A 16,873-nucleotide genomic window follows, 5' to 3' on the forward strand; every position below is an offset into this window, starting at 1 on the left:
TGCCTGTTGCTGTTTCTGCTGCTGTTGTTGCTGTCTTTGTTAATGTTGCTGTTGCCAGCTACTTAAGGTATGCTGTCAATATAATAAATATAAAAATTTCTTGTTTCAGACAAGTTTTCCTTTACGAATTTCGACATTTCTGTCTGTAAACGGCATATTTGCATTTGTCGTAAAATAAGAAAATTATTTCCTAAAATATATACTTATATGCTTTAATGCTCAGTTACGAAATAAATGCATATTTGTTATATTTTATGAGTTTTTAATGATTCCATTTCCTTTTCTACATACAAACAGATTATTAAATATTCACAAATAAAAAATAACATACATTTAAGTTTAAATTAAATTGTTAACTACAATGGGTGCGCTAGGACATTTGCATAGAGGACTCAAATTACGAGAAAAACTTAGAGGAAAATAGCACGACGTCTGGAAGTATTGATACTTTTAAATGTATGTTCTTTATAGGTCAATAGTATCGACAGTGTGAATACTATTAGACGTTTATAAAGTAATTAGCGTTTTGCTAACACCACTTAAATTTAATATCATCTCCAAAACTCCAAAACACTTTCTATCATCTTAAACTAGTTTGAAGAAAGCGTTAGCTACAATTACAGTAGCAAAAGGTATAAAAAATCATAATTAAATCATCACACGAATAAAGTTTTGTAGATTGAAAATAGGTAGTTAGATAAACTGGGAACTATTAAAAGTTCATCAGTGCAAGTAGCATAATTATTGCTATTTAAATAACAGATTTTTTTGGTATAAAATATTGTATTGTAATATATTACACTATTAAGAAGTTTATAAATATTACTTAGTGTTAAATATTACTTTTTCAGCTTGCAGGAAAATATAGAAAGTAATAGGCTTCGCTTGCTGCTTGACAGTGACAATCAGAAGACGTGACACACAGTGTTGTATCTCGACACAAGTAGAGATATAATTCCAGTGGATATATTATTGTTTATATATTAAAAGTAATATAAACAAATTTTGATAAATAATATAATTAAGTCACTGTAATTATTTATACAGTGGTTAAAATAATATTATGAACCCAATATATTATGTTAGGTTCCCTGAATTTGTAATTAAGTAACATTTAAAGATTTTATTATATATTTAATTCCTAAACAGCTCAAAACTTAAAATAATTTTTTATAAGTCAAGCATAAAAGCATGCATTAATGGTTCTGAGACGACTTAAAAAAATACAGATTTTAACGATAAGTTTACCAGATAAGGATACATTGATTATGTAGTAGACAATTATTATAAAATAAGCTTACAGGATTGGAAAGCCGTAACATCAGATTGAAAAATAGAGTATATACATTTATATTTCTAAGAAAACTTGGACTAGGTTAGGTTCAAGTTAGGTTAGATTATATCGGCGATCTGAAGGATTAATAGGCCTATTTGCCTATTGTAGGTACTATGAAAAACGCAGAGATTTCCAAATACACCTTCGAAACTTGTGGTCCTGGAGGACCAAGAAAGAGGACCAAGAGAATATGCTCAACTATTTCTTTTTTTTTTTAAACTAATGACGTGAATTTGCAAAATAGCTGGTGTTGTGGCCAAAAGAGTACCGAACTGTATCGAATTCCAAAACTAAATCTGAAGAAGAGCTCTTGATTTCTACTGGTGACAGAAATTTCACACGAAATGTTCCCACTTCTCTCTTATGCAGAGATAATAATAATAATCAGAGACAAGCGATAGCTAATGTTAGACACGCTATAAATAAATAAAACTAAGAAAAGAGCACAGCATTATATTCTTAACTAATTAGAACTATTGTATGCAAACTTCAACAGTATATTATGTTGGTCATATCAAGAGTTGATTAAAACAATCAGCGAATTCTGACAACACGGAACAGATATAACTGAAAATTCTTCGCTTATCAACTTTATAATTATCTTTACAATTTTTTTTTAATTGTAATTATGTCTTAAATTAATAAATTTTGCTTATACTACCGTAACTATTAACACATATGAGAACGATTTTCACTTCGGAAGCAATTTTACTTTATAATATAATACGGACTAACTGAAAATGTTGCCGAAACTACTATTGCATAAAGCAATCAACTATTTAATTTATTTATCTTGTCATTATAAAATCAATCAAAATACTTTTCTTTCACTTTTTGTAGATTAATTGTTTTTATAATTTATCTCTTTGCCTCTCTCTCTAAATCTGTTTTTCTCTGTCTATATCTGTGTCTATGGCTTCAGACTTCTGAGCGCTTATATTTTTCTGCTCATAAATTTTTATGATGTCTTGTTTTCGTTGAAATATTTTTTAATTTAACTTACCAACGACAATTATCAGTTAAATTATTATGATTATTTTTTTTAATTGCATTTTCGTTGAGATATATCGCAAATCAACGCGTGTGTATGCAAGATTTTTAATTTTTGTTGCAGCAATCATATGAAACAATGTGTGGCAACAGCATAAACAGGAGACTACTTGTTTATATACATCTTATGTACTGATGATGCTTATATACATATGTTGAAATATGTATCTATAAGCAAATTGTTTAAAGCATAAAAAAGATACAAGCAATTGGCAAGTAAAAGTGCGAGTGGAATTTTTTATATTTCAATTTTTGCTTGTTTTTTCTGCTTTTTCTGCATACGTCAGTAAAGAAAATACATAAGAAAAAAAAAATTGCAAGCTTTCACATTGCAACAAGTTGTTGCTACTGATTACGCGTTGCAAGTACTGATGAAAATACAACAACTTAACAAGTAAGCGGTAAATTGCTTGCAATGGGCAACTGAATCAATTAGTGTGACATCTGCTTTACACTAATTTTAGGGACGTTACGACTGTTGCTAACAACTGAACACATCAGACCGACATAACTTAATCTTATAGGTATCCACACAGAATAACAGAACAATATTTTGGAAACAGTCCAATCTTTTGGAAATCTTGAACTATCCAATCTTAAACTGTTCAATCTTGAACTGTCCAATATTAGACTGACAAATCTTGAAATAAATTTTAGAGAGCATTTTTTAATATCCATATAGTAATTATAAAAGACAATACTCTGTTCCTGCCATATTTCTTCAACATAACACAATGCCTAACATACGATAGTCACAGTAGCCAACTACAGTCGTTGACCACAGTAGCGAGTAACAGTAGCTGACTACTAGAGTCTACTTGTTTGCAATAGAGTAACCAGTGATTGTAGCTTATCGATTTTGTCTTCAGAGAATCTGCCTTTGAGCAACTTGCAGTTTCTGCATAGTAGAGTTCACAGGTTTACTATACGCCACACACCCGTAGAGAAGTGCCTGCCTGATTATCAGGATGTAGATTAACTTTCTGTTCTTAGCGCTAAGATTATTGTGTTTAAAAAGTCGTCTTAAGCACTGCAGTGTTTTCGTACAACTAACATTTTTTTCTTATATATGCTTGTGTCAAGTGAACCGCTTATCAAACGTGTTTCCCAGGTATTTGATGCTGTTCTCTGAATTTATCCCAATGTCACTAACTCTCACTCTCGGTAGATGCTGCCTGTATTTATGAATTATAAACAGGGACTTAGTTTTTCCGTTGTTCATTTTTATTTTCTATTTCTGAAAGAATTCCAGGATGTGAATAATATGCTCCTGCAACGTGTTGGTTATATTTCTGGCATGTTTATCGGAAAATAACATATACGTGTCATCTGTGTATAATGCTAGTATCGAGGGACTTAGCATTGGGATGTTCGACGTAAAGATGTTGTACAACAAAGGGGAGAGCAACGATCCTTGAGGAATTTCGACTTCTATTCTTCGGAGGGATTTTGTATATACAATTATACTTATTGTTACATATTTATCGAGTTAAATGTGTTAGTGTAAATGTACTCTTATTTTTAGAGAGATTAATTCTCAAGAGCACATTTCTGTATAGATTCTGTATGAATAAAGCTACATATTTAAAACCGATAGTGTAAACATACTGTAAATTCGCAATGACAGCTAAAAACCGTATATATTGTCTAATAATATATATTGTATATTTTATTATTTGTCTTTTTGTTCGTTAACAGTCTATCGGAGAGCTATTGGCTCTTTGCAGTTCATTTATAAACTCAATTTAAGTTGCACTTATTTTACTATATCTACAGATTTTTTATATGATTTTTTCTATTTTTTATTTAAAAGGAAAATCAAAACTTTTTGTTAGTGATAAAAAATTTCAGTTAAATTGGCAAAATGACAAACTACTTTTACTTTGTAATGAATTGTAATTTTTGTTTTTATTTTGTTTCAATTAATTGTTGTATTTTTTATTTCTTCTGTTGCAAATTTATTCATTTTTTTTTTTTGTCATTACAACCATTTGAAATCTCCTCAGCTGCGTTACATTCAAGTGAAATTTTCGCAAAATTAAAATAAGCAAATATGCCAAAATGAAATGCATTTTCGTATAACTACACAATTATAAGTTTTTTTTTGAGTTTTTCCAGTTAAACATGAAAAATATTTGCTTTAAGGTTTATAGGTTTTTGTTCGCAGTAGTTCAGAAAAACAGGAGATGCTTCAATCTTCAAATATAAATTTTCAACACTTATGCAAATCATAATTTTTTTAATGTTTCAAATCATTTAAGCAACTTTTCTCCCTGCAGCCTAAAGTCATTTTCATCTTTAAAACTTAAGTGAACGATTTTTTTTTATTTAACTCAATACTAACAATATAAATAGTTGAGTTCAGTTACGTTTTGCTTCTGTGTATATTTCCTTTCTTCAATATTTTATGTTTCTTTAAAAATTTATGCCATTTTTATATGTGACTCAAAATTAAATTTAATATTGAATATTTATTCACAACTCTTTAAAATAAAATCGTAAAAGTGTGTACTAATGCACTTGCTGAACATATTATATAAAAATTTAAATATTGTATCTTAAGCCTTAAAAGTCACTTTTATCTTTATCAAATTTACTATGCAATAATGAAAAAAAATAAAAAAAATTAAAATGCAGTCCATAACCCGTAAAAGCAACAAGTTTGTCGTGTGGTGTTTATGTGGCTGTTGGCTTTAAAGCCATTCAAAATATCAGTTTTAAACCCATTCAGGCAATCAGCTTTAAACCCATTCAGGCTATCAGCTTCGAAGCCGTTCAATCCGCTATTAAACAATTTCACTATAAAATAAATAAATAAATAAAAAAAGTTCAGATACATAAACTTAATTATGCATTTGAACTCTTAAAAACTCGTTCAAACCGAATTTTAGTTTTAATACATTCAGCCTATATATCGAATTTATTTTTTAAATAAATTATATACCTACATATAAAAAATACCTTCATTTTTTTAAATGAAAAAGTGCATTAAATTTGTTATTTAATTTAATCTTAATTAATTGAAAATTACTGTGTGTAATAAAAAATTCATTACAATTCAATTAAATTGATTCGGCAGCGATCTGCTGAAACTGTGTAATCGTGTAATCAACTGAAGTAGCAAATTAACTGTATTACACAAATTTAAAAAACAGTAAAACAATTTCGCAACGATGGCCTAATTTTAATAACTGGAAATGTCAGTGTACGACAGCAGTCAGTTAAAAAGTGAAACACGGCTTATCTAAAAAGCGATATACCTACATAAAGATATAAGACATAAGAAGCTGGATGATACTTAGAGAAGACTACGAATGATAATTCTAAATTTTCTGTCACATAAAGTGTGAGTAAAGCAAAATATACATTTTTGTATAAAAAATCGCAGTATTTCATAAAATAGAGCAGGGCTGTCCAGACCAGAAGCGCTCGCCAGCCAATACGAATCACTGTATAGATTGGAGGGCCGCAGAAACAATAAAAATTCGGTTATAATGTTAAATTTACTTGTATTAATATATTAATTTAACTTCATTCATTTGGTATGCCATAAAAATAAAATATTATAGTTATACAAGTACAACAAAAGAAAATTTGAGTTATTTTGATAGATTAAAAACATGTCGCGAGCCGCACAAACATTAGTAATGGGCCGAATGTGACCTTCTGGCCGTGCTTTGGATAGCTCTGCTACAAAGGAATAAAATATTAATGCCAAAATATAATACTTCTTGAATTCTAATAGGAATAACTAATAGAAAATATTAATTATTGTGATATAATAATTTATATTGTTTATTTCTTAGTAGAGCTTTGGAAACTACTTTCATTTCTAAAGTTGAGTATAGCGCGAACCATGGGATCAAATACGTTATGAATATAGAAAGTGTCCAGACAAATTCACGACAAAGCCAAAAAACCCAACAAATGTTTTAGGTCAACGCTACGATCTTCATTTCTTTCAGTGACATATGGCATGGTTGGAGCTGATAAGACAGACAGGTGAATTTTTTATTCTAAATTTAAGAGAATCTGCATCCTTAAATCCCATTCTTGAATGGTGGTAGTTTACCGAGCATGCCTATTTAAGAAACCATTTATTAGTCTAAGCATATATATAAACTGAGAAACCTGTCAACATTGTTTCTGTGGCGACGCAGTAGACTATGAGTTAATTGAAATTTAAATGTAAAATTCAATTTAAAATATATTCAGTTTTATGGATGGGTAGCACATTACGGCGTTCCTCTCATTATCACCACAGATTTAGGACGTCAGTTTGAATCAACGATCTTCCGAGAGTTGTCCAGATTATTGGGTATCAAGCACATTCACACGACAGCATATCACCCCCAAGCGAATGGGATGGTTGAACGTATGCATAGGACGTTGAAAGCTGCTTTGCGTTGCCATAGTTCTAATGACTGGACGCGCACTCTCCCATTAATTCTGCTAGGGTTGCGGACTACCCCAAAGGAAGATCTAGGCGTCAGTTCCGCTGAAATGTTGTATGGAAACCTGTTACGTGTTCCTGGACAGCTATTGTTACATTAATGCCAAAAACCAGGTGAAACCGATTTCGTTTCAACACTTCGTAAAGCATTGGCTCAGCTGAAGACAATCAACGGCAGCAGACATGGACATCATCCAGTATATGTTCCAAGCGATCTGCAAACCAGCAAGTTTGTATTCGTGCGTATCGATCGGGTGAGAGCTCCATTGGAACAGCCTTATGAAGGACCGTTTCAAGTGCTGCAACGAGTTCAGAAAAATTTCGTTATTAACAGAAGAAGGAGCAGGTGCACCGTCGCATTAGACAGGTTAATTTACTAGCTTATTTACCAGCTTATTTTACTAACGATGAAGACGTCGGCAAGCAGTTTTCGCCATCGTCCGTAGTCAGTCATGAGCGGAAACAAGCATTCGAGAAGAGGGTTCCTAAACCGTCGGTCGATTCATTTCGCAGTGCATTTCCCAGCGAAGCTGTGTGACTACCGCGAGTAACAGTATTAACTTCTCTTCATGTGTAGCGCGCCGTCGCCCAAACGTCGCTAGGAGGGGGTACTGTGGCGACGCAGTAGACTATGAGTTAATTGTAATTTAAATGTTTATGAATTCGTTGAAGGAAAACGTTTCCAATTTCGCTCTTAGAAAATTTAAATAAAGTTTGTTTGTTGTTGTTAAATATTCGTGTTTTTATTGATTAGCAAAGTGTGGAGTCCTTTGCTAAATTTCTATTGACTTTAATGAGTTTTCTGATAACTATACAGCAAGAGTAGATAAAATCGAAAATTTTTTTTCCTTTAAAATTGATTTCAGAGATAGGTCAATTTTCCACTCAAACATTCAGATAATCTGCAGTTATCAGCATTCTTGAGTTCTTAAAGGGTCTAGGCTTGTCTCCTGATAACCGCATAGCAAGAGCAGTTAGAATATGAATTTTTCATATTGTATTTTAACGAATATGCAGATGTTAGTGCTCTTTGTTCCAACCTTTCAATGGCATATTGATTTGTGGAACTATTGTTAAGAAAGTTTCAACATTGTACATATTGACTAAAAAAACTGAGTTTATTTTTTAGTTGGTTTAGTTGGTTGCAAGGGCAGGCCATTAGCTAACTTCCATGTATCTCAATTAGCAATTTTCCGACGTTTTGCTATCACATTCCTCTCAAGAATACTAGTATAGAAGAATAGAGACTAAATCCATTCCACCGAATTTAGATAATTTTATAGGTCTTTCGCCTTCACCGATGAACAGTCTGATAAATGAACGCTTAAAACTATGAAGCCAAAATATTGGATCAGTTAGTACAAAAAAAAATTAGAGTTTTGATTCGATAGATCAAAGTTAGATTCGGTTTGTAACATTATGAAAAAAAATTCTTTATAATTAGTTTTAGACTCATTAAGTCTAATTTCAACAAAATCAGTACTTTGCTCAAGATAAATCAATTATTAAAATCTATTATCACTATTTGCAATAATATAATGCAATATTATCATATCTTAATTAAATGAAATAAAACATGATTGACATATCTCTTAATACTGATATGCTGCTTGGAAAGCTATATTTCGTTTTTTGATACCAAAAAAAAAATATAATATTAATAAATGAATTTTTCTTTAAAAAAGACTTAAACTTTAAACAACCATATTAATATAAAAATAAAATTAAACTAAGTTTTATAAAAAAAAAATTTATTGAAGTGAACGATATTTTTGTACTCATATATCACATAAAAATGTATCTATATTTAACACTAACAAACTACATCTTTTTATAAATATTTTCCCAATAATATCGCATTACATTAGCTGATCAATAAACTTATTTGAGTTATCGATTCGACGTTGCTCATTAACATATCGCGCTGCATCCAATTAGTTATTCCTTTTTAGTTACTTCATCTTCATTTAAATACTCGTAATTTTAAGATTTTTTTAATTTCTTTCTTAATCAGATTTCAGAGGTGTGGCAAATTAACATGTAGCTAATTCCACGGAATGCAAAAAAAACCCTCAAATATTTTTAAAGATTGTAAAACATTTTGAGAGGCGAAAAATTTCATTAGTGAAACTTCAAAGATATTTTCGCCGTTTGTGACTGAAGTGAATGACAAATCGCCAGACTCTAAAATATGTGAAAAATTTTGCCTAAATAAATTAGTAAACATGAGTCAAATATCTCATACGAGTAGGTAATCTTTTTTTTTTTTTGGTATGTTGTACAATATATGAGATGATTGATTCTGTTCAAAAAGATTTATTTCAATTTATTCATTTTATATTCCCATTAATTTCAATTTAAAGAAAGAGTTTAGTGCTTTGAAAATGAAAGTTTCAAAAATCGAATTACAATTCACTTAATTGAATTTAATATATTTTATTGCAAAATTATGCATATTGAGACATCATCTTGATTTTAATGCAATAAAATTCTAATTTATTGAGTTATTAAATTTTTTTTACGATAAGAGTGAAAAATTTTTATATACAAAAAAATTTAAATATCGTAAAAAAGGGAAATTAGTTATACCTAAAAAGTAAACTAACGTAGAAAAAATGTTTTTTCCACTGAATTAAGTAGTTTATTATGTTCAGCTTAAGTTATCTGTCTGCTTCGACTAGATTTAAAATAAGAATTTACTACTTTTTAATTGCTTCATTCACTTGATACAGCCATTTTTAATGCAATAAACTTATAGGCCAAACTGGATTGCTCCAAGGAAGCAGTAAGATAGTGCAACAACATAAAGATACTTTACTCATATATGGCATAGTATAATCTACTTTATATGCTCGCTGTTCGGTATGGTTAATATTGAAATAAAATAATAAAATATAAATTTTATCTAAGGAATGTATATTGTTGTTTACTGTTGTATAAGGAAAAAATAAAAGTTAATTTTAAATACATTTACTGGTACTACAAATGTATGTAAGAAGTTATAAAGCCAATGAAATTATGGTACATTAATAAATTTTGAACAATTTGCTACAATAAATAATTTTATATAAGAACCATTTAAATTGACCTAATAGCTTGCTAAAAACATTTAAGTTAAAAGCATTTAATTATATTTTATATATGTCAAACATAATACAATAGTTAAAGTCAAAATAAATAGTTTATTCCGACAGCGATAGAGTATAACTATAGACACAAATATTTGAACTATAAAGTATTAGTAGGTTTGTGGTATACCTAGCATATGATATCAGATCACATCAAACTACAGATGTATATATATATATATTCATTAATTTTAAAATTTTATTTTCACAGTACCTTTATGTGAATCTTAAATTAATATATAAATAAATATAAGCAAAATATGGACTGAGGCACAGTCAACGTCCGTCGACTTATAGTACAATGAATAACTAGTTTTATTGTTCTGCCAAGCCCCAATACAAACTTATAATATAAACAGTATAAAATAATAGTATATGATAGTAAACTATCAAATTGTTTCAACCACTGTATATTATAAACATTAACAATCTGGATACACACTCTTTGCAACAATCGGGATTTAAGAACCTTATGAGGAACTACCATAACTCTAACAGCTGTAATAGCACCCGCACAGATTAGCACAGATTGGTAATTGAAAAATGGGAACTATAAGAAATAGGTTGTAAAGGAATTTAATCTTAAACTTGGTTTGTTTCCTTACCAAAATATAAAGTCAATAAACGTTGCAAAGGGCACCATAGACCCATCTGTACATAGTCGTATGGTACAAAGATCTTTTGAACCTTTTTCCGTTTGCAATAAAATTAAAAACATTAATATAATCGGTCAAAAGAGTTTAAGAGCATACTAGTTTTAATAAATATTATTTTTTAATTATTATAATCATTATTTTTATAAATTTAATAAAAAATCATTAAACATTAATGGTTCACCTTGAAAATAAAATCTAAAAAAACAGTTCCCAAAGCTGACTATCGCAGATAGTAGAAATATTGATTAAATATAATCAACATTTTGGTTTTAAAATAAAATTATTCTAATATTTCAAAAATGAAACTTTAATAATTTATTGTTTTAATGACTAAAAATTTATTAATATAAATTTTGTTTTAAAACGGACTAATTGGTCAATAGTTTAATAATACACTTTTTAAAAAAATATTTTATTTGAAACAATATTTCGACTTTATTCTATAGTCATCTACAGGGTAGTATTCATTGATCAATAGTTAAATAATATACTTTTTGAAAAAAATTTTTTTTTTTATTAAAACATTTTATTTCCATATTTCGACTTTATTCTATAGTCATGTTCAGGGTGCTATTATGTTCCTATGATAAGAAAAGCTAAGGTTCTTATAATGAGAGGATTTAATGTTCTTATAATAAGAGGGTTTAATATTCTTATAATAAGAGGATTTAATGTTCTTATAATAAGAGTATTTAATGTTCTTATAATAAGAGTATTTAATGTTCTTATAATAAGAGTATTTAATATTCTAATAAGACCTGAACATGAAAATATCCTGAACAGTACCCAGAAGACGACTAGAGAATATAGTCAAAATATTAAAATAAAATTTTTTACAGAATAAAAAAAATTTTTTTAACAACACGTTTAAAAATAAAATTATTATTACAACAAAAACTTTAAAGTAATAAATCTTTTTTATTAATCAAATAAATTTTTGATCATTAAAATATAAGAAATTTTAAAAAATACTAATATTTTCCTTTTTTATTCAAAGGAAAATCCACTAATTTTTAGTTAAAAAAATCTAAATATTCTACACTATAGTCTGAAATTAGAGTTTTGTAATGTTTTCCCACGATAATTTCGTTTACTCATACTCTTAGAAATTTAATTTAAAAAAGTTTGTTCCTTTTTTTTTAAAAAATTTTTATATATATATAAATAAATCATAGAGAAAACAAACTTTTTTTTTGTTTGGATATTTCGGTAAAGCATATCTTACAAATTTATAACCATATTTACAAATTTACTTCTTACAGGAAAGTATCTCAACCGAAACTCCTACCTGTATACCGCAGGAAGATAGAAGCAGGAAGTCAACCAGCCATGACCTCAGACAATTAAATTAAGTTAAATAAGAAAATCAAAACATCAAAATTACCAACTAACATAACAACAACAACAACAAAATATGCATAGAACAACAACAGCAACAAAGATGAGTGAGGTAAGCAAGCAATTCTTCGAGACAATTTATGCGGGTGTTTTGATTTATGCAGTCGGGAATACAATTTCATAAAGAATACCGAAGTGAAAAGAATCGCACTTGCAGACAAAGCAGGGTAAGTAAGTGCTTTTCTACTTGTTAGCTGCTTCAGCAAACTAAGCCCAGCATAGTAATTACTGTCTTCAAGAAACGAAGCAGAACCTTTTAAGTCAGAAAGACTGAGACTTGTGAACGAAAGCCTACGTGTCTCTCATCCATAATACATTGACCCTTTTTAATATTCATAACGAACTTAAGTTAAGTAGAGGTAAAAAAAAAGTCGAAAAAAACTAACATATACAATATTAAAATTAAAGTACCTTAGCTTTTTTTTTTTGAATTTTGAAGAAACTCACCTTAAGTCACTTATGGACCCCAAAGCTTTTGCAGACCTTACGAGTAACTTCTCTTTTTATATTCATTGGACTTTTTTTATGTTTTTATTGACTACCAAGTTTCGGTTATTGACACTAATTTGTTTATTATTATTTGTAAAAAATTTTTTTAAATTTTCTTTCTCATTTCAATGGAACCAAAAAGTATCAAAGTCTAAAGTTTATTGTTGAGTTGAGCATCTCCGATTGTTCTGTGAAAAGTAATGATTTATGAGTGAATGTTATGCATTCGCTCTTCACAATCGTGTCCACTGATTTGTTCACCTTTCGCTGAACTCTTGCCACAGTCAACCGAACACCATAATTACAATGTATTCTCATATACCCGTATAACTATCTGTGCATTTTGGGCAGATTATGTATCTTATAGGTGTGTTCTCTACAGTTATTATTTTCATTTCATTTTATTGTTTTCATTTCATATTCTTTTCAAAGGGGAAAAGGAAGCATTAAGCCGCTGTGAAATAAATGCAATGACCGCACTGTTGCGTTTTGATTTTAATTTACGATGTGTTACCAAAATTTGTTCTTATTCGTTTGTAATTTGGAACTACACAAAAATTTTCATATAAGATCATAATCAAGTACATATATAATGTATATATGTATTCATATTTAATTTTGTAAACCAAGTTAATGACTTTTAGCAAACACAATCACGCATCGTTTGTTGCGGCTTCAAGTATATAATTTCATGATCATTACTGTTGACTCTTCTTTCTTTTTGTGGTATTTTTACAGATATTTTTTGTAAATTTTCTGACTTATCTGCTTACTTTAAGATAAATTAATTCTTCTGAGTATTTTAAAGTGACAGTGAAATATGCAATTATTTTTGAAATCTTTCTTACAGAACAGTGACTTTAGAAGTAACTTTAATTTAAAAGATTAACGCAGCTTTCCAATTAAGTGCTCGTTGAAATCACTAGACCATAGTTTAGATAGTATAATAATTATACAAGTTCTTATATGACTGTAAATATTTATTTTTTTTTTCTTTATGTTGGATTTTTTTAACAAATTAGCAAAACTTCTTTGAAATGTTAGTAATTTACTGTTAAAAGCTTATATAAAAGTTCATGACCCAAAAATGTTTCATTTTTTTTTACTTTAAAGAAGAATTAACTAGTTATGCCAAACAATGCATATTCAAATTGTCATATATAACATATACAAAATAAATAAAATATAAAAGAGTTTGACCATAATTTTCATAACTCAAGCAAAATGACTCTATAAAGACAATGACCCCCGTTTTTTCTAAAAAATAAATGACATTTTACTTATAATTTAGTCTTTACAGATAATTGCAGATAATTTAAATATATAATTTTTTTTAGTAGTAATTCACTTTTTGAATAATTATTTAAAATTGACAAAAAGACTGGAGTGAAAAAAATAAAAGCTTATAGATCAGTTTTTATTTTTGTTTTTTTGAAATTTGAGTGACTTCTTCCACAGGGCGAAATATTAACATAACTGCTCTCCAAAATATATAAGGCGATTATTTATACAGAAAACTATTAACAATTTTAGTTCTAAGTCATAAACGTAAACAGAACAATAACACTCCACCCTTATAATAATACTCGAAAAGTCGGCGATAGGTATATAGGCTACTATATAAAAATAATGACAAAAATAAAAACTAATCTATAATCTTTTATTTTTTCACACCAGTCTTTTTAGCAATTATATATAATTAATTGTTTTAATTATCAAATCCTATATATATATATTTATATATTTAAAATTATTTTAAAAACAGTTGTGTATTATTTAACACTGAATACATTAATTATTACGAGTTGAACGAATTAAAGTAAAGATAAATCCAGGCTTTAAAGATTATATATTGACTTCTTAATACTCTAGATATTATTACAAAGCAATTTGCAGACTTCTTTTTTCTAATAACATAAATTAAAGGTTTATACTTCTTTCTGAAAACTCTTTCAATACTAATGAGACACTGTGTTGTTGCACCAATGCTTTACCATTGGCGCATTCCAACAAGCGGATTATTGATCCTAGTTTCAGAAAAGATAAAATATAGACCATATTTTGTGTGAACATACCAAATCCATTTTAACAATTAATAAATTTCTTCTATTACTTAATAAACAGTTCTAGAGTAACGTGAAACAAGGTCCATCTTAGGACATTTTTGATTTGTGGGGATATTCATGCAATGTTTTAAATCAAATAGGTGTAAATCTAATTTTTTTTAAATCTCACCTAATAAAGATACTACTTATTTGCAACAAGAACTTGGCAGATTAAGTTTAATATTGATATTTATTGTTTGAAAGTAAAATATAAATAAAGAAACAGCATATTTCAATGGAATATAAAGATCAAACTGAAAATAAGTGTCTAAAACCATCTTTTATAAAATTGTTTCAAAACAACAAATACACGAACAACAGTAACAACTTAATCTAGATCAGTAATAAAGAAAGATTTATGCATGCTATGTGAATAGACTAAAAGCCTTTAACAGTACTGTCAATTTTAAAAAAATTTTAGTTTATTCATATATTGTCAATATATATATATAATTAATTAATAAGTTAATATATTTATGTTAGTATATCGATCGTGTAGGTTTGTTTGAGTTTAAAACTCAGAGACACTTCTGCACATAATATTAAAGTAAAAAGAAAATTATGTGAATTTATACTATTATAACATATATTAATAAAAACAAATATAGTTATCATTTTTTTTTTTATAAACAAATTCATAAATAATAGTTTTCAAAACTTTTTCAAATATTTTAATCGATATATGTTTATCTTTTTACGTTATTGAAAAAAAAGATCATTATCTTCAACATTAATTCCCTTTGTCTTTTTTAGTAATTAAAAATTTTTAACAAAAATAATCTATGTGAATTAAATTGTCAATAAAAATAAACGATGTTTAGATAAGAAATATAAGTTATTAATGCAGAAATTAATAATAATTTATTATACAAAAATAAAAGCAGAACTTACCCGTATAAAACTAAAAGATAAACCGTCCGAACTGTTGCTGCTGACGCTACTGTTGGCTGTATCTGTACTAGTCGATGTGGTATCCATGATAGTTTTTTTATTTTTTAAAAATTAATTTTATACAATTTAATAAAAACTCACACAATTTAAAAATTTTATAAGTAAAAAACCTTATGAAGAATTATAAGACAATTTTTTTACGAATTAATTAAAAATACTTTTTCCTTAAAATGTTTACTTTCATTTATTGGCAATTTTATTTTTATTTTATATTTTACGTATTCGAGAAAATTTTATATTAATATGAAATATACTAATTTATTAATATATTTCCGCACTAAAAATTCCTCTAATTTATTTCGAAACTGTTTTCATTTTCATTTTTCACTTTTTGCACGGAAATTGCATTAATAATTTGTTATAAAATTTTAATTTGAAAAAGTTGAGAATGAAAGCAATTAATTTATTGCTAATATTGAAGATAATGCAATAAATTAAAAATAATTTAAAAATGCAGTGCTCGATTTAATTATCGCAAAAAATTACTATTATTTTATTTTATGGTTTTTGCAATAATCTCACTCAGCTTGTCTGGATATAGCGGTTGTATTTCTTATCACAATGAATTTCCCGAATGATATAATCCTATAAAGAAATAATGTTATCAATAAATTCATGTATTGCTATAAAATTATTTTTTTCTTTTGTTAATTTAATAATTGCCTTAAGATTATTTACTTAATAATAAATGCTTTTTTATTAGAAGAAATAAATTAATTTATTTTATTTCTTTTTTTATAACCACATACTAGGAACAGAGGTAATTTATATTAACGGAGGTGATATATATTATATTACTACTAACAGTATATATTATAGATCTAACAGAAGAATGAAATTTATAGTAGTAACAAATTTATGTAACTGGGTAAATTTTAACCCGAAGTTGAAAGCTTAATGATCAGGTTGTGACAATAAACTTATAGTTCGTTTCAAGCATTTAAACGATTCAAAAACATCAAGACGACGTAGTTGGACTGCATACGGAATTGTTGAAATGTGGTAGCACTGTGCTGATAAGGAGCATGAATCATCTCAAGTGCTAAACTCTTAGAACCTCAGCATACTCCGCCCTATTCTGAAAAATGTGCTCCAATTAACGTGGAATTAGCCTAATATCTAATTTGCACACAAGTGTAATGTGTGAAAGGTTGATAATGATTGCATTTCTTTAGTATGGTTTCAAATCTGGTCGTTTCACCATTAACTAATTATTCTCAATACCGCTACTTTAGACAAAAGTCTTTTAACCAATAACCTATTCTAATACCTAATAAGTATCAAATCTGTAAGAACCTTTGATACCG

General features: G+C 28.0%; 1 protein-coding gene across 1 annotated transcript in view; it reads right to left on the reverse strand.

Moving 5' to 3' along the window:
- Positions 1 to 3,749, reverse strand: part of LOC119666887 (sorting nexin-25-like) — a gene marked incomplete at its 3' end in the record, with an annotated part of 10,759 nt that extends 7,010 nt beyond the window's left edge. Inside the window, exon 1 of the mRNA XM_038076165.1 lies at positions 3,709 to 3,749. Coding sequence (XP_037932093.1) covers positions 3,709 to 3,749 — 41 coding nt within the window. The remainder of the gene's footprint in view (positions 1 to 3,708) is intronic.
- Between the last annotated feature and the right edge of the window lie 13,124 nt (positions 3,750 to 16,873).

Source organism: Teleopsis dalmanni, chromosome 1 (assembly GCF_002237135.1).
Source record: "Teleopsis dalmanni isolate 2A chromosome 1, ASM223713v2, whole genome shotgun sequence".
Classification (NCBI taxonomy): Eukaryota; Metazoa; Arthropoda; class Insecta; order Diptera; family Diopsidae; genus Teleopsis; species Teleopsis dalmanni.